General features: G+C 46.1%; 1 protein-coding gene across 1 annotated transcript in view; it reads right to left on the minus strand.

Moving 5' to 3' along the window:
- IFT57 (intraflagellar transport 57) overlaps nt 1-22072 on the minus strand; it is a 174370-nt gene that overhangs the window by 144000 nt on the left and 8298 nt on the right. Inside the window, exon 2 of the mRNA XM_085610183.1 lies at nt 8775-8937. Coding sequence (XP_085466309.1) covers nt 8775-8937 — 163 coding nt within the window. The remainder of the gene's footprint in view (nt 1-8774; nt 8938-22072) is intronic.

The following is a 22072-nucleotide window of genomic DNA, read 5'->3' on the forward strand; positions in this document are numbered from 1 at the left end:
CCCAGGGGAGGTATCCAATCCACTCGCTTCCTGAATTCCCTCTAATTCATCAAGAGACTCTTCCAATTCGCCTTCCTCTACTTCCTCTCTCAGATACTGCTCCTCTTCCAACAGCCTCTGTGCCTCTCTCCTTGAAAGAATCCGCGATGCGGCGTCGTACGCGGCGACGACTGCTCAGGAGCCGGCGTCAAAGGAGGCATGAGATCCGTAAAAGGCCGAGAGGAAGGCTCACCAGACTGCGCCAGGGATTCCATCAATGGCGTCGAGACTCTCGGCGGCAGACATTGCCATGACGGCGCCATCGGCATGAAAGGCACGAAGGGTGCCTGGGCAAAGTGCTGGGGCACGCCCAAGTTGAAAGCCAGCGGACCCACAGGACCAGAAGGTGCTCCGGATGGGAAAGCCGCCCTTGCAAATACTCCGTACATTGCATTAAAAAAATGCGACGGATCCGAACCTGGTGTCAGAATCTGTGGATATGGATTTGAGCCAGTATCCAAACGGGGAGTATCCGATGTCGAAACAATTGGATCCACTGCAGAATCCACCGGTTCATTCTCAGGCACAGGAGAAGATGGGTCATCCTGAACCGGCTCGGCGTCTGAAGCCGGTGAATCCCTCTGCGCCTGAGACAGCGCCGGAGAGCCTCTAGGCGAAGGAGACCTCTCCGGAGTCGCACGAGGTGAACGCGAGGGCAAAGGAGATACAAGGTCTTTACGGCAACTTCGAGGAGCAGGCAAAGGCGACCTCAAAGCCTTATCCTTCGTCGAACGGCGCAGAGATCCAAGTCTTCTTTTTTCTTATGTTTTCTCGACTTCGATGTATGCGAAGTCAACGACTTCGACTTATCTCTCTTACGCCCTCGTCCTTCGCCTTGGCCAGAAACAACTTGGCTTCACATTCTTTAAGCGCCTTTGGATTAATTTTCCTGCAACAGGAACAGTCCTCCACGTCGTGATCCGACGACAAGCACCGTAAACAATCTTCATGCGGGTCAGTGATGGACATGTGACCCCCACATTCCCTACAGGGCTTAAACCCAGACTTCCTCGAAGAGGACATCGCAACAGCAACAGTTAAAATTGAAGGAACAACAAAGTAATTCTACAAAATATGGAGAGTGCTAGAAAACTGTTACGCGTCTACGGCACGGAAAAAAGGGAACTGAAGTCATCACGCCGACGAGGCTCTCTTATGGCTCCGGTGACATCATTCGGAGTCGCGAGCGGAGCCGACGTCCTCATCGGCATGGAGAGCTAGGAAAAAATTCCGCGGAATGCTGGAGCTGGGGATATTCATAAAGTGAGGAATCCACAGGCAGATGTATCCATCAGAACTCTGAAGCTCTTGCGGGCACCGTCCGGTGTGCCGCCTCCCCAGAGATGTGCCCTCTGCCTCCGTGTAGGCTGGGGCCCACGGCAGATCTGTTGCTCTAACTTGTTGTCCTTCTGCCGGGACATTGCATATCCGTCTCAATGGAGGGGTCCTCCACGCATCCCAATCCGAGCGTTTTAGTTTGGTTCTTGTTGCTATTGTTGGGTCGACAGATGCTTCTGTTCCTGAAGTGTAGGGTGGGGGAGGGGGTTGGGGTGTTTTTTTCCCTCGGTAGTTGTTCTGTGTTGTTTTATTTTGCCAGCCTCTCTGAGACATGCAGCGATGTCATCTCACACCACACACACGGTCCTTATCACCAGCGCGTTCCCGCGCCTGCACTGGCCCCCACAACTACCAACGGCCATCCATGGTCTGTTGGGTCACTGCACTAACTTCCAGCCACCATGACTGACATAACCCCTCCGAGGGCTGCCCTCCACATTCTATCTTGGAACGTTACCGGTCTCTTGGACCGTCATAAGAGAACGGCTGTCCTGCGCTATGCACAACGCCTCGGAATAGAGGTACTCCTGCTTCAGGAGACGCACCTGTTGGGTAACCACAGTCCCTTTCTAGCATGCTATGGCTATGATAGAGTTTGGCACTCTGGTTTTTCTCATGGCTCTCGCGGAGTGGCCATACTATTGAAGCGCACCCTTCCCTTTGTGCTCTCGCAAGTTATTCACGATCCGCAGGGCATGTCTGCGACCAACTGTGGTACACTGTGTGGCACTCCACTCAATCCCCATACGCACCTCCTTCAATGCTCGCGACGACCTTGAAACACTCCACCATCCTACTGACCACCCTTCCCCAGGGGTCCACTATTATCTGGGCGACTTTAATGCGGTTTCCTCTCCACTCCTTGATACGACAGGCCCCCCTTCTACCTCTAGGTTGGCGCAAGCGAAACAATTAACAAGCTGGGCTGAATTCCTGGGCCTATGCGATGCATGGCGAATCTTGCACCCGCACACTACATCGTTCACTCATACTTCCATGGCACACCACACACAGGAGCGCATCGATGCAATCTTCGTCCCTTCTACTGACTGTTCTGCGATCCAAGACGTCCGTATACTCCCCAGGGGGATCTCAGATCATTCCCCGTTGCTCCTTAGCACGGGGGCCCCACCCCATTCAACACGCCGACATGGCGGATGAATGCCTGGTTCCTCCAAGACAAGGACTTTAAAAAGGCCGTTGGGTCGGAGCTCAAGCAGTAGTTTTTGGTTCCTTCTCCCGGTACCCTGTGGGAGGCGGGCAAGGCCACTATCGGTGGCTTCACCAGAGGCCAATTCAAGCGTCAGCGACAGGCCCAGCTGCAACAGATTACTTTGCGCGAGGCTCAAGCGCTGCGCCTCAAGCAATCTCTTCCTATAGATGGCGATACTTCCTGTGAACGGCAGCTCGCTCACATTTGAGCTGAAGTCAAACAGCTCTCATTGGATGCCGCTAAGCTCCTTTGGAGATCTTCCGTAGCAAGAGTATACGACTGGGGCGATAAAAATTACACGATCCTTCATAGGCTCGCCACATATCCTAGGGCGAGCCCCATTTTCCCGGAAATAATGGATCAGGAGGGATCGAAACATCGATCCCCATTGGCTTTGGCCCGTGCTTTTGCCTCTTACTATCATCAACTCTATGCGGCAAGGACCCCAACACTGTCACTTCTCGAGTTGCTGGAGGCGAGCGGTGCTCACCTCCCTCAGCTGGACTCTGCCGCTCAGGCTGACCTGGATCGCCCGATCTCATGTCATGTCATTAACGAGGCTATTGCCCACACCTCTCCAGGCAAGACCCCCGGTCTGGACGGCCTCCCGAAAGAATACTACGGGCTAGTCGAGAGTCCCTTGTCCCTCGCCTCACTGACCTGAATGACAAGACTTTGGAGAAAGGCTTCTTCCCGCCCGAGACGCCCGAAATCTCAACCGCCTTCTCAGCAGTGTGCAGATTATCGTCCCATCTCTCTCATAAATACGGATGTTAAACTGTAAACTGCAATCCTTGCCCAGCGGCTGAAGCCCTACCTCACCACATTGGTCTACCCGGACCAATGCGGATTCATGCCCATGCGTGGCACTAGTCTACGGAGGCTTCATCTGGCCCTAGCTCACCGCCAGGTGCTTACTCCCTACTTAGCACTTCTGCTCGTTGATTTTGAGAAGGCTTTCGACTCGATGGACTGGAAGTACCTGGGGGATGTTCTGGCCGCGATGGATTTTAGTTCGCAATTACGTCAGCTGGTCGGGGTCCTGTACGCCCAGCCCTAGGCACGTGTCTTGGTCAATGGGGTCTTATCATAAGCCTTCCCCATTCAAAAGGGAATGAGACAGGGTTGCCCCCTCTTGCCCCTTCTATTCGCCTTGGAGATGGAGCCCCTTGCGACCATGATTCGATCCAAGAGTCGCGTTCAGGGATGGGAATGGCCCAACTCAGAAGTGGACAAGAAAGCACTCTACACGGATGATGTCCTGCTCTTTTTGGCTGAACCCCCCCTTTGTCTCCAGATCCTGCAGTCCTTTGGGCAAGCCTCTGGTCTCCGGCTGAACTCTGGCAAATCAGTCCTGGTCTCCTTACACTTATCTAGAGATTGTTACTACTGGCAATCTACGATACCGCTTAGGCGCCAGTCCTTTAAATATCTAGGGATCTGGGTCACACGGCTCCCGGAATTGGGTTGGTCCCTCAATGTTACCCTGCTTGTTGAAGAAAGCTAAGGCAGACCTCCACAAGTGGCATATGCTACCTCTTAATCCCTTGGGGAGAGTCACCCTGTTTAAAATGATGATTCTTCCCCGATTTCTTTACGTCAAAAACACCCCCTTCTGTTTTCCGCGGGCTTGGTTGCAGGAGTTGGATACTATGGCCACTAAGTTCCTTTGGGGGGTGGGGGTGAGGGGGGAGGGAGGCCCCGGTTGGCAATTAATCTTTGCCGGATTCCTTCCTTTGATGGGGGCATGGGGATGACACATCTATATTTGTACTACTTGGCGACTCGCCTATTGAATATACACCACTGGTTTAATGGGGGCTGGTCCGACCCGGCCTACAGACTTGAACTAAGTGAGCTCGGCTTGCCCAAAATCCAGTCTCTAATGTACAGAGAACCCATTCCGTCTACCTTGCCTGAGGTCACACGCTCCGCGCTCTTGGCCTGGCGGGCAGCTTTGCGTCATACCCAGCGGACACATAAGCTCACCCAACATATGCCCCTATGGCACGGTACATGGCTTCGGGAAGTCAGTGGGTTACAGGGGTTCCAAGCGTGGAACCTTATAGGGATCTCGCAGCTCGGGGATGTATGGGTGAGCGGCCACATGCACTCCTTTCCAGACCTCCAGTCCAGATACTCCTTACACCCAACACAATTTTACGAATATTTGCAACTACGACACACCCTCCACGTCCACATTTCAGACGACACCTGGATCCCTGAATACAGTTCTCCTGAAGCACAGACTATGCTGGGAGACTTGGGAAAAGGGGGGTATTTCTCGCATTTATTGGACACTGGTTAACAACACCCGACCTCACTGGACCGACTTAATCAATCAATCAATGCATTTATAGAGCGTGCTACTCACCCGTGAGGGTCTCAAGGTGCTGTGGGTGGGGTGGGGGCTCTGCTACTGCTCGAATAGCCAGGTCTTGAGGTGTTTCCTGAAGGTGAGATGGTCCTCGGTCAGTCGTAGGTGTGTAGGGAGGGAGTTCCATGTTTTGGCTGCCAGGTAGGAGAACGATCTTCCTCCGGTGGTGGTTCTGCGAATCCGTGGGACGGTGGAGAGGGCGAGGCTGGCGGAGCGGAGCTGGCGGCTGGGAGTGTAGAACGAGAGGCGGTTGTTGAGGTATTCGGGGCCCATGTTGTGGAGTGCCTTGTGTGCGTGGGTGAGGAGCCTGAACGTGATCCTCTTGCTGACGGGGAGCCAGTGCAGGGTTCTCAGGTGGGCGGATATGTGGTTGTGGCGAGGGATGTTGAGGATGAGGCGTGCGGAGGCGTTCTGTATGCGTTGTAGTCGTTTCTAGAGTTTGGCGGTGGTTCCAGCGTATAGGGCGTTTTCGTAGTCCAGTCGGCTGGTGACGAGGGCCTGGGTGACGGTCTTTCTGGTTTCGGTGGGGATCCACCTGAAGATCTTTCGGAGCATGCGCAGGGTGTTGAAGCAAGAGGACGAGACGGCGTTGACTTGCTTGGTCATCGTGAGGGAGGAGTCCAGGATGAATCCCAGGTTGCGGGCGTGGTCCGAGGGTGTCGGCGCGGAGCCCAGCGCTGCGGGCCACCAGGAGTCGTGTCAGGCAGAAAGGGATTGTCCGAGGATGAGGACCTCCGTCTTGTCTGAGTTCAGCTTCAGGCGGCTGAGCTTCATCCATTCTGCGACGTCTTTCATTCCTTCTTGGAGGTTGTTTTGGCGGTGGCTGGGTCTTTGGTGAGAGAGAGTATCAGCTGGGTGTCGTCGGCGTAGGAGATGACGTTGATGTTGTGTTTGGGTGCGATGGCGGCGAGGGGGCTCATGTAGATATTGAAGAGGGTTGGGCTGAGCGAGGAGCCTTGGGGTACGCCGCAGATGATCTCGGTGGCCGCTGAGCGGAAGGGAGGGAGGCGGACTCTCTGGGTTCTGTCTGAGAGGAACGAGGTGATCCAGTCCAGGGCCTTTCCTTGGATCCCAGTGTTGAAGAGGTGGGTTATTAGGGTGTGATGGCATACGGTATCAAAGGCTGCCGAGAGGTCCAGGAGGATGAGAGCGGTTGTTTCTCCGTTGTCCATCATGGTCCTGATGTCGTCGGTGACTTAGAGGCCAATCAGAGGAATGGGTGGGTCCCTTAGATGAGGAGGACTGGTGCGACGCACTCATGGCACCCAAGATGATTACTGCATCTGCCAAACTTCGCCTAATCCAGCTACACTATCTGCACGCTACTTACTTAACCCAGTTACGCCTCCAACGAGCCGGTTTTTATCCGACCGCCTCCTGCACGAGGTGCGGCCACGACCCGGCCAATTTTTTTCATATGGTATTGGCAAGCCCCCGGCTGGCAAAATTCTGGGGAGACATTGAGAGGGAGTTTACAGAAGTCCTGGGGTGGTAGGTTCCCCACAACCCACGTCACTCACTTCTCGGAATTACGGATGGGCTAGACGGGTCCAGGAATGAGAAATTATTTTTCAACACAGCCATGGTTGTAGCTAAACGGGACAAATCCGCTTCCTGGTAGCTTCCAACACCGCCTTCCTCTGAGAGGTGGCGGAAGGGGGTGGACTGGCATGCGGCACAAGAAAGACCAATATATGCAGCACGGGTTGTCCTAAGAAGTTTCGCAGGGTGTGGGGCAAATGGTTGGGAGCTGTGGAATAGCCTAAAATCTGTGAATAATGCTTATGTTCTGCGATCTCTTGTGGGGTCAACTGTGTGGTCTTTGCTCTTTCACTTGGTTGAAAGTCATTATTATCAAGAACTGCTGCTGTACTGCTGGTCTTTGTTCTCTGTCAAAAACAAATAAAATTGCTTATAAAAAAAAAGAGGTTATAAACAAACTCCCCATTCTGTCCTTTGGGGAACAGGTAGCCTTGCAATAGCGAAAAACGAAATTGGCCGTAAATCGCTACCAGGACATGCCACACACACCAGGGCATGTCCTACCTTTCACATACACTGCACCCAGCCCACAGGGGTATCTTGGGCCTACCTTAGGGGTGGCGGACATGTAAGAAAAGGGAAGGTGAGGGACTGGCAAGTGGATGCACTGGCCAAGTCGACATGGCAGTTACAAACTGCGCGCTGACTCTGCAATGGCGGGTCTGAGTTACCTTTTCTGGGCTACTCACGTGGGTGGCACATTCAGTGCTGCAGGCCCAGGAGTAGCATTTGATTGACAGGCCCTAGCACACTCCGTGCACTTTACTAGGAACTAATAAGTAAATCAAATATCCAATCATGGAAACACCAATCCATAACACAGTTTACCACAGGAGCACTTGCACTTTACCACTGATCAGCAGTGAGAAAAGTGCGCACAAACACTACGCCAGCAAAAACAGAGTCAAAACCGGCAGGTCAGATAGCAAAAACTCAGGGGAAACACTCCAAAAGAGGCCAAGTCTAACAATGTGGAAATCAATATAAAAAAAGTTTGAGGGGAAAAAAGTGTATCCAGAGAGTCAGAAGAACAAATAGAGTAAAGTAGAGAGATCGCCATAGCCAGGAAAGAACTGGGATACTTTTTACAGTTATTAGGATATTGTCTGAATATTAAAAGGGTTTCAAAGATACTATGCTAGTAGGAACTCCTTCAATCAGCAGGGAGGATCTGATGTCAATTGAAAGGACCTCTAAGGCTATGATAAGCAGCACCCTTACCTCGTGCCTAGTTTTTATTTCAACAGTATAGGACAAAAAGCCGCCATAATCAATTTATGAAACCGGTATCTTGTATAAACATTTGACTTTGGTCATAAAATTCTGCCCTAGACAGAACTGTACAGCACCTCAAACAACCAGTTCAATTCTATCAGGTCAAAGGCATTTTCACCATAAAGTGAAATGCCAATTATTCCTTCTCCAATTCCTTGCCTCTCATACAAAAGGTGTGCTAGTGTCCACAAGTGTTTTCTGAAGGCTCATAACACCACAAACCATACCCGAGAGGAGTGACTCAATGACGGAATTACCGTATGTTGCCTGGTTTCTAAGATATTGACCAACATTTTGATATCAACGTTTTTATGGGATATGGACCTATAGCTCCCGCATTACCCACTGTTTGGGCAAATATGTTATGATGACCTTATTGGATATGGCGCCCAGTGACCCCAAGGTTTCTGCTTCACTGACAGCTGTGTTTTGCAGGTCTTGAAAACGTTTCTAGGTAAGCTGTCCTCACATGGTAATTTGCAAGTCAGCAGCCTTGATCTCTTCTAGGAAGGAGATGGAGACAATTCAGAAATGTATCTTGATCATCTTTGGCCTCCTCCTGTAATGAGTCATACATGGTTTTAAAAAGTGTACAAAAAGACAGCTAGTCTTTCTAGAGGTTGGCAGAAAACAGAGAATGTAAGAACATAAACTGTGAGAAGAAATACAGAAGTGAAGACTACAAAAAAGTATATGGTGTGTTTTCTGAATTTAGCAACACAGATATACAGTAGGCTTTCCACTTGGAATTGAGGCACAAAATGAAGAATCTATGCTTAAAACACTTTTTTCCTGGACCTTTCCGCTGAAAAATTTCATCAGGTTCGAAGTATAGAAATCTGTCAAGGTAAAACTGTGGTGTGAAATTATGAGTGCTCAACTTCAAACGAATACCTCTGTGCAAACCACAGTTTGTGCTAGAATCAATTTTAAACCCCAATTTGTAATCTGCGAACTCGGTAGTAAGACAGTAAGCCACTTGGTACTTACAAACGAGCGCAGCTCCGACAGTATGCTCGAAATGGTGGCATTTGGGTCATCATATTCTTGTGGTTGCTCTAAATTATGCCCCGCTTTGCCAATCATCCAGGCAGCGAGGGTGGAAAACATGAAGAACTGCTCTCCTGGGTTTGTCGGCAAAGCAAAGTAGTGTCTGTTGAAAGAAAATCTTTATTACAATGGCTTTCACATATATGAACATTAAGAAACAAATGTTTTAAAGATGGTATAAGCAAATATATTAGGAAACTGAACAATTTGTAGGTCAATCCTCTCATCCACTCTGTCTCATGGTCATTTTAGATCTAGCATCTCTATAAAGACATAAATGAGAGCAATATACAATTGTCAGGATTCTGCCATCCTGCCACTAGGCGGCGCTCCCGAAGGCCCTCTGGACTCCAGCCTTTATCTCTAAATAGGACATTCTACACTTCTACCCCTTGCCTTTGACAGATACACTTTGTATTCCAGTCCAGACTCCCACTCTATTATCCTGATGCACCACAGTCCTTTCAAGTCCAGTCTGTCTTCAGACCCTTCCTGGATCACTAAAGTACACTGCCGCATCAATAATCACAATCATCAAGAAATTTCAGTCAGACTGTGCCCCCGGCCCACATGGAATGCGGAAAGCTCTCTCTAATGACAACACCTTACGTTGGGCTAACTTCCTGGCAGGGATGTTTAATGCCATCCTGGCAGAAGGCTCTTTTCCGGACAGCTGGAAGGATTCAATCATCCACCCCAGCCTTAAAGACTATGCTGCCTCATCGCCAAGTAACTATTGTTTAATTGCCCTACTGAATGCAGACATTGAGCATTTTTTAACTTTGCTTCTTTAAGACCTAGAAGCTTGGGTGTCAGACACAAGGAGACTCCAGCTGAATCAGACAGGATTTACGAAGAAGCAAGGCACGTTAACACACCTCATGGCAGCAAGTCTCATTTTCAGCAGAGCAAAGGACACTGGTACACCGCTATATATGGGCTTTGTTGGCAACTATAAGGCAGCGTTTGACCGTGTTCCATGCAACAAATTATGGGCAAAGCTTCAGCAGTGGGGAATGCCACCCAACTTACTAAGGCTGTCAGGTTGCTTTACTCAGACCTTTGGGTCAAGATCAAAAGTTGCGTTTTAACTGATATACATGGATATATAGATCCAGTAACCAAGTTTCCTAAAATTCCAATTTCCCGCTGGAAAGAAAGGGTACGGACTCCTCTTTAGTGCAGTAATCTCAGTTTATTCAAAACCGCTCCAGCTTACCATGACGCGTTTCGGTCACTGCCGTGAAAAAAAAAATATATATATATATTCACATAAAAAACCATAGGTTTCAGGCACGTTATAGTTAGGAATTAGCATTTAAAAAACCTCAGAAATTCACTGAAAAAACCATAGGTTTCAGGGGTGTTATAGTTAGCTGGACTTTTCACTTGTACAAAACCATTGAAATTCCCCCGTTATAGTTAGTTCAGCTAACTATAACTCGCGTGCCCGCAATGCACTGCTGATGACGTCACATATTACATCACTCATGACATGGTCAGTGACATCACTCATGACATCACTGATGACATCTCAAATGACATCACTGATGACATCACTGATGACATCATCCAGTGAATGTGTGTTTTTCTGAAAATTAAATATGTTTTATATATGTATATCTCAAAGTCGATGGAAGAATAAATAGGTATATAAGTGTCTAAATGGATGATTTGTTTTTGAAAAATTGATTGTGTAACTGACTGATTAAGTGTATCATAGTGAATACATGGCTTAGTGAGTAATGTTTAAATATGTAAATATCTGTATCAGTCTCTCACTTTGTGTATAAGTGGCTGCATGGGTTGGTGAGTAGCTACATGGGTGTCTATATAGGTTATTAGTTGGTTTTTTGAGTATCAGTCTGAGTGTCTGCATGGTTCGGTGGGGGGTATTACGTAGTGCATAGGTGCATGAATGAGTGACTCACTGTTTGTATGTGTTGAAGACAGCATGTGTGCAGGACTGTATGGGTGGATGAGTGTGTGTATGGGTGTGTTAGTGAGTGAATGACTGTCTCAATAGTGTCTTTATGAGTAACTACATAAACTAGTATATGTGACTATTGGTGTATATAAGTGAGTATATGTGAGAGTGAGAGATTGAAAGAGTTCTTGTATGAATAAGTATGTGTTTCTATAAGCGATTGTTTAAAAGACTAAGTATGTGTAAGTTTCCATAGAAGTAAGTGTGGTGGTGTGTGTATAACTGTATATGCAAGTAAATGTATGTTTGATTCTTTATTATCATGAGTGACTATGTGTGTGAGTAACTCTATGGATGAGTGGCATTGTGTAACCGGATGTATAGGTGTATGAGTGCATATGATGAGTGAGTACATGTATGAGTGACTGTAAAGGATTGTTGGTGAATGAGTGGATGTGTATGTGGATCTTAGAATTACTGAAGAGGTTGTTGTAACTGGTATTGGTATGTCCATTGTTTTGAAAATTTTAGTCTCTATTTTTGAATGTGTGTATCAAAGGTTATATTAGGGGAAGAGGAGGTCTGCCACTCTGTCACAAGGATGATGTCATCAGTGATGTCATTTGAGATGTCATCAGTGATGTCATGAGTGATGTCACTGACCATGTCATGAGTGATGTAATATGTGACGTCATCAGCAGTGCATTGCGGGCGCGCGAGTTATAGTTAGCTGAACTAACTATAACGGGGGAATTTCAATGGTTTTGTACAAGTGAAAAGTCCAGCTAACTATAACACCCCTGAAACCTATGGTTTTTTCAGTGAATTTCAGAGGTTTTTTAAATGCTAATTCCTAACTATAACGTGCCTGAAACCTATGGTTTTTTATGTGAATTTCAAAGGTTTTTTAAATGCTAATTTCTAACTATGCCTACAGAGATAGGACATGTGAAGAAAGAAGAAAAAATGCACAGAAAGAAAAAAAAGAAGTGCAGAAAGAAGCAACAGAAGTCCTCAAAGACGAAGAAAAGTGCAGGAAGAAGGATAACGTGCAGAAAGAACAAAAAGAAGAGCAGAAAGAAGCCTTGTTGCAAAATCATCCTGTACCCTCAACTTTTTCAGACGGATACTGGTGGTAACTGAGTCTGACTAACCAGTCCTAGAGCCAGTGCTATGTTAAAAGACACTTAGAATACAGTGAAAACACCTACATACACTAGGGAACATTATGCGTTGGGGTCCCCCTGTGATTAGCATGACCTCCTCTGTAAGCCCCTAGTATATAATAGGGCAGGGGTATTAAAACTACCTCTTAAAACAGGCCACAGGGCGTTTTTGCACACGTTAACTCAGGCCCCGTCCCCTCCCTTCACCACTGTGTAAACACGCCCTGTGTCCGTTTTTAGTTGGGAGATTAAGTTCATTTGAATCCTGAGGGTCCCTAGGGTACAACTAGCCCACTAGGTACCTCCAGTAAGTGCCACAGAGCTGCGTTGCAGAGAGGTGTAAAAAGTGGCACGGCCTGGACCACCTCTCTGCAATGCAGCTCAGTGGCGCTTACTGGAAGCACTTGGTGGGCTAGTTATCCCCCAGGGGCCCTCAGTATTGAAGGGAAATTGTATCCCCAATTTAAAACGTGCCATAGTGCGTGTTTGCACACTTCACCTCAGGCCCCGTCCCCTCCCTTCACCACTGTGTAAACGCACCCTGTGGCTGTTCTAAGTTGAGAGATTAAGTCCCCTTGAATCCTAAGGGTCCCGAGGGTCAAACTAGACCACTAGGTACCTCCAGTAAGCGCCACAGAGCTGCGTTGTAGAGAGGTGTAAAAAGGGGCTTGGCCTCAGAACACCTGTCTGCAGCGCAGCTCCCTGGCGCATACTGGAGATGCCTGTTGGGCTAGTTGGCCCTCAGGGACCCTCAGTATTGAAGAGGAATTAATTCCCCAACTTACAACTCGCCAGGGGACGCGTTTGCAGAGTGCTGCAAGGAGGGGGCATCGCCTCCGGCACGATTCCAGTCTTTTATTTATTTACATTTTTTAAGAAGGGGGGCTGTGTGGTTCCCCTTCTTATTCTAATTTATTGGCCCTGATGACCCCATCCCCCAGGGCCTGTCTCCTAATTATATTTTTTTTACCCCAATCCCCAGGGCCGGCCACTGTTTTTTAATATTTAAAAAAATATATATATTTATAGACACACCTAGGACATGCTGGACAAACCGTACGTACCTATCACCATGACGATTTGCGTGATATTCATTAAAAGGCGACTATGCATAAAATGAATCCACGTGGAATGTATTTACACCACTAGTGAAGCTCTGACATGTCTGATGCCCTACCGAGCCTAATCCCGGTAGACACCCGTGTCGTTTATTTATACAAACATGAGTAGCTATTGACGGGCACATTTAATACACATGCACACCAAGCCATTCAAAGGGGATTCGACAAAAATTCGACCAAAACTATGCAAGAAACCCCCCCTCACGGTTAATAAAACACACATCCACTGCCGGATGTGTAATACTTTTTATTTTACTCTCTGGAAAGGGGACGAACATCACTTGAGAGTCACAGCGCGCTCCTGGCAGAGCCCAATGCTGTGTTACACCCACCATTGCCTGCTGAGTGCCACACACCTCTGTGTTGTATTCCACTAGCTAGTGCATATGCTATGACACTCTCTAGCCCATGTGCACTGTAACACCACCCCGTGAATATGTCATGCCACACTTGTCTTCGCACGGTTATATTGCCCCATCTAACGTGCCTTCCTCGATGCCTATGTTATAACGCACAGTGCTATGCCATACATATTACAATCTGGGATCCATATCTTTGTCACAGTGCATATGCAACGTTACACTCCCCAGCACATATTTTATATTACAACTTTAGAGACTAGTTAGGTTACACAACACTGTCCTGTGCATATTACACTCCAAGGCGCATATCGCATAGCACACGCTAGTGCTTGTGCTATCTCGCGCTCTCCAATGAATCTGTCATTGCGCACAATGTATTGCATATTATATTTCACGCCCGGTTCATCTTATATCACACTTTTTGGTGCATAGTTTATACCATACACTATATCTAGTTTTCATTTTCAATCGTGCTCTCAGGACTATGTTCTATATAACACTGTGTTCACCTACCCTTTTCACGGGCATTACATTTTGCGATAGGGGGTGGAGGGTCAGGGGGTGTTTCTGCCAAGTGAGCCCGGAGTCACAGTCACAAAACGTCCTCTTCTTCCTGAATAAAAGTGAGATTATGCTGCATACTTGTTCATATTTTAAGTAGTTCGCACAGACACACGTTTTAAAAACAATAAAGTTCCTAATACCTGCCTTCTCTGAACAGTTAGCTTGCTGCCCCATCCCCCTCCTCCCTATCCTCTGTTGTGTGAATCCATGGACTAGCCTCCTCCCTCCTGCCATGCATGGTCTGATGTGCTGCCACTGCCCTCAATTTAGTATGATGTACCAGTCCACTCCTCCTGCCCTCCATTGCTCAATTCTATGTCCCATCATTGACCTCCTGCTTAAACTCTGTGCTTAGCTTGCTGCCCCTATTCTCCTTCCCCCTGCCCTCCGATGTCTTTGTGCATGCCCCTACTCCATCCTTTTTGCCCACCATGTTCCATGGACCTGCCACTCCTATCTACTCTGAGTGTTCTGTTGAGCTGCCACTCCCCTCCCACCTGCCTAGCATTGTCAGATGACTGTAACCTGTCCTCGCCACGTCCACCCTGCCTGTCCACATGCCATGCCCCTATCCTCTTCCTCCTGTCCTACATGGTCCATTGTACTGCCACACCCTTCTGCCCTCCCTGGTCTGTTGTGCTGCAACTGCTCCTCCTGCCTGCCCCGTGCGGTCTGTTGTGAGGCCCCTTCCCCTGAACTTTCTTGTCTGTGCACAGGTCCTGACCCTCCCTTCTATCCTCCATCGTCCTTTGTGCATGCCCCTGCACCCTCCTTCTTGCCCATCATAGCCATTGTGCTGCCACTAACCCTCCCACTTGCCATGCATGGTCTTCTGTGCTGCCATGGCCCCTCCAACCTTCCCTGTGGGGTCAGTTAGCTGCCCCTGACCCCGTCCCACCTTCCCTCCATGGTCTGTGTGTATGCCATCAAAGTCTCACTGTTGCTCTTCATGGTGGGTCTTGCTTCTAGTGCCCATCCTGCCTGACCTCCATGGCTATCTTGCTGCTCCTGCCCTGCCCCCTTGCCCCCAGCCCTCTGTTTACATGTGCAGATCCCTACTCCCTCCCTCCTGGCTTGTCTGTTCCATTGTAATGCCCCTGATCCGTCCCTCCTGCCCTTTATGGTCTGTTATGCTGCAGCTTTCTCTCCTGTCTGTCCATTATGGTCAGCTAGCTACCATTGCCTCTTGCCCCTCTGTTCTCTGTTGTCCATGTGCATGGTCCTGTCCCCTCCCTCTTGCTTTCTATGGATTGTTGTGCTGCACTCCCGTCCCGCATGCCCTGTGTGGTGTATTGTGCTGCTGCAAACCCCGATGCCTGCCCTGCAGGGTCAGTTTGGTGCACCTCTCCATGTCCTTCCTGTCCTCTGTTATCCAAGTCCATGTCCCTACCCCATTTCCTTCCATGATCCAATGTACCATACTTGCGAACATTTTGAACTTGGTAAGAGGGAGATTTTGAAAAAAAACTGGGGTATTGATTTTCCCCTTTGAGTTACATTGAAAAAGAGGAGATTGTAGACAGGAGACAGATCAAATAAAGCCCATTTGAGCTTAAAAACATTGGACGTTTCCTGGCTGAATCGGGTCTGTTGGCATGTATGGTTGTACTACCATTGCCTCTTCCTTCTGCCCACAATGGTCTATTACATTGCCACAGCCTCTCTTGCAAGTCCTGTATTGTTGGTTTGTTGCCCCTGCCCCCCTTTCCACTGCCCTCCATAGTCTGTTGTGCTGCCACGGCCCTTCCTGCCTGCTCAGTGTGGTTAAATTGTTGCCTTTGCACCCTCCTACCTGCCTTCAATTTTCAGAGTCTGTGCCCCTGGCCTCTGCCTCTCAACAGCATCCTAATGAACAACTAGATTGCTAACATTCTATATTTATTACAAAAGTGTGGAACGCCTGACGTCATCTTGATGTAATCAAAACTGTAATACCTAGAGCATTTCCTTTAGAAATTACATATATGAGAGGGTCTTATTGGCATCAAAATTATGGTTAGTGCTCTAAAAGACTAAAATAAGGATATATTTTCTGAGTTTTCAAATAGCGACAAAGCACGTTTAAATTATTTGTTATCTTTATGTTTTTTTATCCAGTTGACCACTTGATTAAATGTTGCACTTAGGGGAGAGGATGTGGTGTTAATTCCAGAACTGCAGACTTTGCAACTGGGGAACCAGGTTGGAGTTTCTGCTTCAGCTGGACATTCTGTGATTCTGGTCAAATCACTTAGTCTCCCCATGTCTACAACCAAAATGAATTTGTTCTTGTGTGATGTAACCAATGCTCATGTAAAGCACTCCAATACCTGACAAGTCTGCACTATATAACACTGCAAAAACACAAAATAATAAGTGTTTTGCACACTTCTGTCATTGGGCTATATTTGGGCTACATCTGGGTGATTTTGGGCTACATTTGGGCTCTTTTGTCTCTGGTGGCCATCTTGGGAGACTTATTTGTTATGAAGTTTCCTAATTTCCTCATTTACTGCAGTCTCCTCAGTAGGAAATACTTTCAGTTTTTTACTTTGATTCCATCAAGAAGGCATTCAGATGTGTCACACATTTGCCATAAATTCAGAATGTTAGCACTCTTTTTGCTCATTAGATCACTGTAGTAAAGCTACTGCTTACCAGGAAAAACTGCTGCTGGTATTGAAAGTGCATGTTTCAGTCTGCATGTCAGAATTTTTTTATGAAATAGAAGAGGATTTGAGAAGTCACTCAAAATGTGCCCTAATTTTTCTTTCTGCAGCACTAATCATACTTTTTATGGAAATATGAACCCCCTCATTTTGTTCCTTTTTAAATTAAATGTTTTAAGAGTTACCACTTTAATCCAAGCAAGATGGCTTCAGGTGTGCCATACGTTTATCATAAGTAGGACTGTTAGCGCTCTAGTTGTTCTTTGGAACACTCTGGGAAGCTGCAGTAGAACACAAAGGAATCAACTGACAGTCTCTGCCCTTGTTGGATGTACATGTTTTACTGAGAATGTCAGACTTCATTCTCACATGACTGAGAAAGATAATGTGAATTTACAGAAAATAAGCTCTCAGTTTAGCTTATAGATCACCTTCCAAACCTCTGTGGGAAAAGCATGAGAAAATATTTTTCTCTCAATCATGATATCCCAGCAGAAGGCTTTTTCACATGGTGAAATCACCTTAGAACATACCACAATTCCTAAAATGAGTATGGTACCATCAACAAATGATTTATAATGTAACTAACGTCTTAAAACCTTCTATTAACTGCAATGCTTTTTAATGAGGTGCTCTCATGTATATTGGTCCCAAGATGGCTGCCAACAATTCTTGGATGAAGTGCTGACAGCCAATCAGATCTCAGGATGAGATGTGTGGTTAGGCTCCGCCCACATATATATATGATTTTACTTTTGATTTTCTCAGGAACTACTGAACAGATTGACACCAGACCTGCAAAAGGCACTTCCCTGACCTGAGGACTACCTCTCTGCCAAATTTCAAGTAATTCTGTTCAGCCGTTCGGGCTGTACCTTGGACTAAAGGTCCCTATGGAAAATTGCATGGGTAAAGGGTGTTTTGGGACCCCCCTTTTTTCTCAGCCCCCGCTTGACGAATCCCCCCGAGACTTTCAGGGTAGGAGCGGAGCGGAGCGCCCCACCTATTTTGAAAATTTCGCGAGGATTCGTCAACCGGCGCCAAAGTAATTCCAAATAGAATGTTGCGGATTTCCTATGGAAACACGGTCCTAACTATAACTATCTACTGGCGACCGCCAGTAGATAATATATATATATATATATATATATATATATATATATATATATATATATATATATATATATATATATATTACACACATACACATCTCTCCACATAAGTTGAAGTTGAATATCTTTATTTGTAGTACAAAGTATCAGGTACCTCCAGCTTCCTTCTCCTGCTCTCTATCTCTAACCTCCCCTTCCTTGAACAACAACATTCCATCCTAGCAACACCATTAACATTCTATATTAAAGGAGTCCATATTAAAGGAGTCTCCACACACCTTCCCCCCTTACACAAAATACAATTAAAATACAAAATGAAAATGCACTTATACAATAACTAAGAGAAAACGAGAAGAAAGAAAATTTACATTGTTATAGAAACAAATACTTTTTTCAATTGTATCACTATGCAAGTAATTTGAGGAGCACGGCATTACATTTTCAATTGTATCGCTATACAAGTAATTTGAGAAGCACTACATTACATTAAGGAGCACAACACTTAGAAAAATTTCCAGTGCTCCAAGCAGATCCATCTGCAAGAATGAGGACATTCTTGTTCACACATTTAACTTGTATGGGTTGAGAGAATCTACTTTCTCCCTTAATGACAACTCCTCCTCTTCTTACAACGACCCAATCGCCCACTTTTATATCCGTGTCCTTTACTGCTTTTCTCATGTTGTAATACTTTTTAGCTGATTCTTGCTGGCTAGCTACGCTATTCCTCACTGCATTTCGATCCACCCAAACACATTCCTTACTTTTGAGCCACCCCGGTACCTCTTTTACTCCCGGTTCACGCCCTTTAAGAGATACAAATGGAGAGATACCAGTAACCGAATGCGGTGTCACTCTATACGACCATACCAACTTCTTAAGTTCCTCAGACCACGACAACCCATTTGCTAATGAGAGCTGAATGTTCTCCATCAGCAATAGATTGACCCTTTCAACCAAACCATTAGCTTGTGGCCTGAACATTGCCTCCCTCTCATGAATAATACATAGACTCCCAAGAAAATCTGTCATCCTTTTAGAAACAAGCTGGACACCATTATCCGAAACCAGAGTCTTGGGTATACCCTCACTTATGAATGTTCTTTCCAAAAATCCAATCACCTTCTCGGTATCAATACATTCAGTAGACTCAACAACAAACCATTTAGAATGGTAGTCCACAAGCACCATCAAGAACTTCCCACGTGGACCTAGCTTAGAAATGGGACCAAGAAAATCAATCGCTAATCTCTCCCACGGATTCTTAGGAAATTCCCTACACGTAAGAGGAGGTTGCCTTACAACCTTTGTTTTATCACTCCTTGCACATGCGTAACACTCCTTCACAACTTCCTCCACATCGCTGTCCATACTTGGCCACCAGAAAGACTGCCTAACACGCCTTTTAGTCATATTTCTCCCCAGATGTCCTTCATGCGCAATACTCATTATTTTACTTCTTAAAGTGATCGGGGGAACCAATTTGTTCCTCCTCCACAACCTCCCTTCATTCACACTCAATTCACTTTCTACATGATAATATCTCCTAAAACGCTCATCTTGGCAGTGACTCTCACTCCATCCTCCTGATACACATTTCATCACCTCTGGTAAAACCTCATCATTCAACATCGCAGATTCCCACTCTTCTTTACCAAAGGCTTGTTCTTCATTAGACCCAATCACAACTACATCGTCCTCACAATCCGTATCTACTACATCCACAGGCATTCTGGACAGACAATCAGCTACAACATTAAGACCTTTCACGTATTCTAGTTCAAAATTGTACTCAAGTACTGATAAAATCCATCTTGAGATCCTAGGAGTCACGTTTCCTTCCAGACCTCTGCCTCCCTTGAACAAATGTACTAAAGGTTTGTGATCCGTGCGGACCTTGAAGGGAAAACCCCACACAAAATAACGGAAATGCTTAATCCCCCAACAGCACGCAAGAGCTTCCTTCTCAATTACTGAGTATGAAGATTCGGCACCTTGAAGTCTTCTGGAGGCAAATCCAATGATTCTCTCTACACCATCACACACCTGGGATAAAACCGCTCCTATTCCTACTGCACTTGCATCAGTTGTAACAACAGTTTTAGCATTGACATTAAAATGTCCTAAAGTGGGTGCATGCAGGATACCTCTTTTTACACTAGAGAATGCTTTTTCACATGAATCATTCCAATCGAAGGTAACTCCACTTTTCATCAGTAATCTCAACGGCTCAACAATCTCTGTAAACCCTTTTATAAAATTTGGAACAGTACTCAGCTAGCCCTAGAAATGACTTCAGTTGGTCCTTATTGAGGGGAGTAGGGGCATTATTAATGGCCGAAACAATACTTTTCTTAGGCTTTATCCCATCTTGTGAAATTTCATGCCCCAAGTAAGTCACGCACTTCCTTTTCAATTGACATTTTTCCTTCTTTATGGTTAACCCATTACTGCCCATACGTTTCAATACTTCGTACAACACTTCATCATGGTGCTCGCTGTTCTTTCCCACAATTAATACATCATCTTGAAAGCACAAGACACTCTTTACACCTACAAAAATCTGTTGCATGACTCTTTGAAATACCGCAGACGCTAAGCCAAAGGGCATCCTTAGATAACGAAATGCACCTAGAGGTGTCACGAACGAAGTGAGATGTCTTGATTCTTCATCAAGATCTATTTGGTGGTATGCTGCAGACATGTCGATAACACTAAAAACTTCCCCTCCACCCATGGCAGTCAACATTTCTGATATGTTGGGTAGGGGTTGTCTATCGACCCAAATGTTTCGATTTAGGTCGCGTAAGTCCACACACAAACGAATCTTGGCCCCACCATCCTTAGGTGCGACCACAATCGGAGCCAACCACTCTGAGACTTCAATTGGCTCTATAATCCCTTCACGCAATAATTTGTTAAGTTCATCTTGAAGGGGGCCTCTCATCAGATGAGGTACATTCCTCACTTTATGAACCACAGGTGTTGCATTCCTTTTGAGGATTATTCTATGAGAAAAGTTTTTAAGCTTCCCCAACTTATCAGAGAAGACATCAGAAAATTTCTCCATTATTTTACTTTCAAAGTCGTCAACATCATTGATGGTTGTGAATTTGACTGGGTTGGTGGCGTTTGGATCCAACATTATTCCCAAATCTTTTTGATGGCGCCACCCCAACAGATTGGACCCTTGTTTTGTGAGATAGACTCGACCAAAAACTTTCCTCCCTCCAAACTCAATTATCATCCATTTCAATCCCAAGATGTCAATAGTTTTACCACCGTAACCTACTGCCCTGATATCGGGTTTACACCAGGATTCTATGTCACTCTTGACCCCCCATGCTTCAAGATACATTTCTTTGGATAATAAAGTATATAAGCTGCCTGAGTCCACTAGCATCCTTACATTATTTGTATCAAAGCTTATGATGCAATGCGGTTTTTCTAATTTGTCTGTGCTTTCAGTGGTTACATCAATATTACCAACAATGTTGGAACATTCTCCGTCAAGGACAGAGAATCCTTCAACACACAACATAAATTCTTGAACACTTTCACAGGTATCATCTACCTCGTGCACATATTGGGTTTTAGAATGACATACTTTCGCGTAATGACCTCTTTTCCCACACGCTCTGCACAAGGTATTCCTGGCCATACATCTAGTGCTAGAAGCAATATGTCCAGGCGAACCACACCTGTAGCATTTAAAGACACGGGTATTGACTCGTGAAGTCATACCGCTAGAGTTGGGAACCTCTACAGCTTTATTGATGGGCTTAGGGTGTACTTTCCCAGCTGGCTTCACTATGGGTCTAGTATTTTTTGTCTCGTTGACACTTGTGTGAATTTCTTGTTCTTTAGAATCTAAAATCTTTGGTACTGAATCATTTGACCGCACATCCCTAGGAATTGTGGAATTAGTACACTTGTCCATCTCTTTTATCCATAGGTCTGTGTGTTCCAGACCTTTCGCTATTTGAATTGCTTCTTCTAGTGTAGAATCTTTTATGAGCAACTTCTCACGTACTCTTTTATTATTAGTACACCTCACAATCTGATCACGTATGAGTGAATCAGCTAATCCCTCAAAGCGACAAGTTAAAGAAAGTCCCCTCAACGCAGCAACATAAGTTGCAATATCTTCATCGGTTTTTTGTGCATGACAGAAAAATTTGTGCCTTTCTAACACTGTATTAATTTTTGAAATAAATCTTTTTTCCAACATCAACATGCTCATATCATAAACATTTATAGGTTGCCCATCACCTACGCCTAATGATATCTCGGGAAGATCCTCATAAAGGCGACGCCCCTCTACTCCCAAATGATGGA

This window comes from Triturus cristatus, chromosome 6 (genome assembly GCF_964204655.1).
Source record: "Triturus cristatus chromosome 6, aTriCri1.1, whole genome shotgun sequence".
Classification (NCBI taxonomy): domain Eukaryota; kingdom Metazoa; phylum Chordata; class Amphibia; order Caudata; family Salamandridae; genus Triturus; species Triturus cristatus.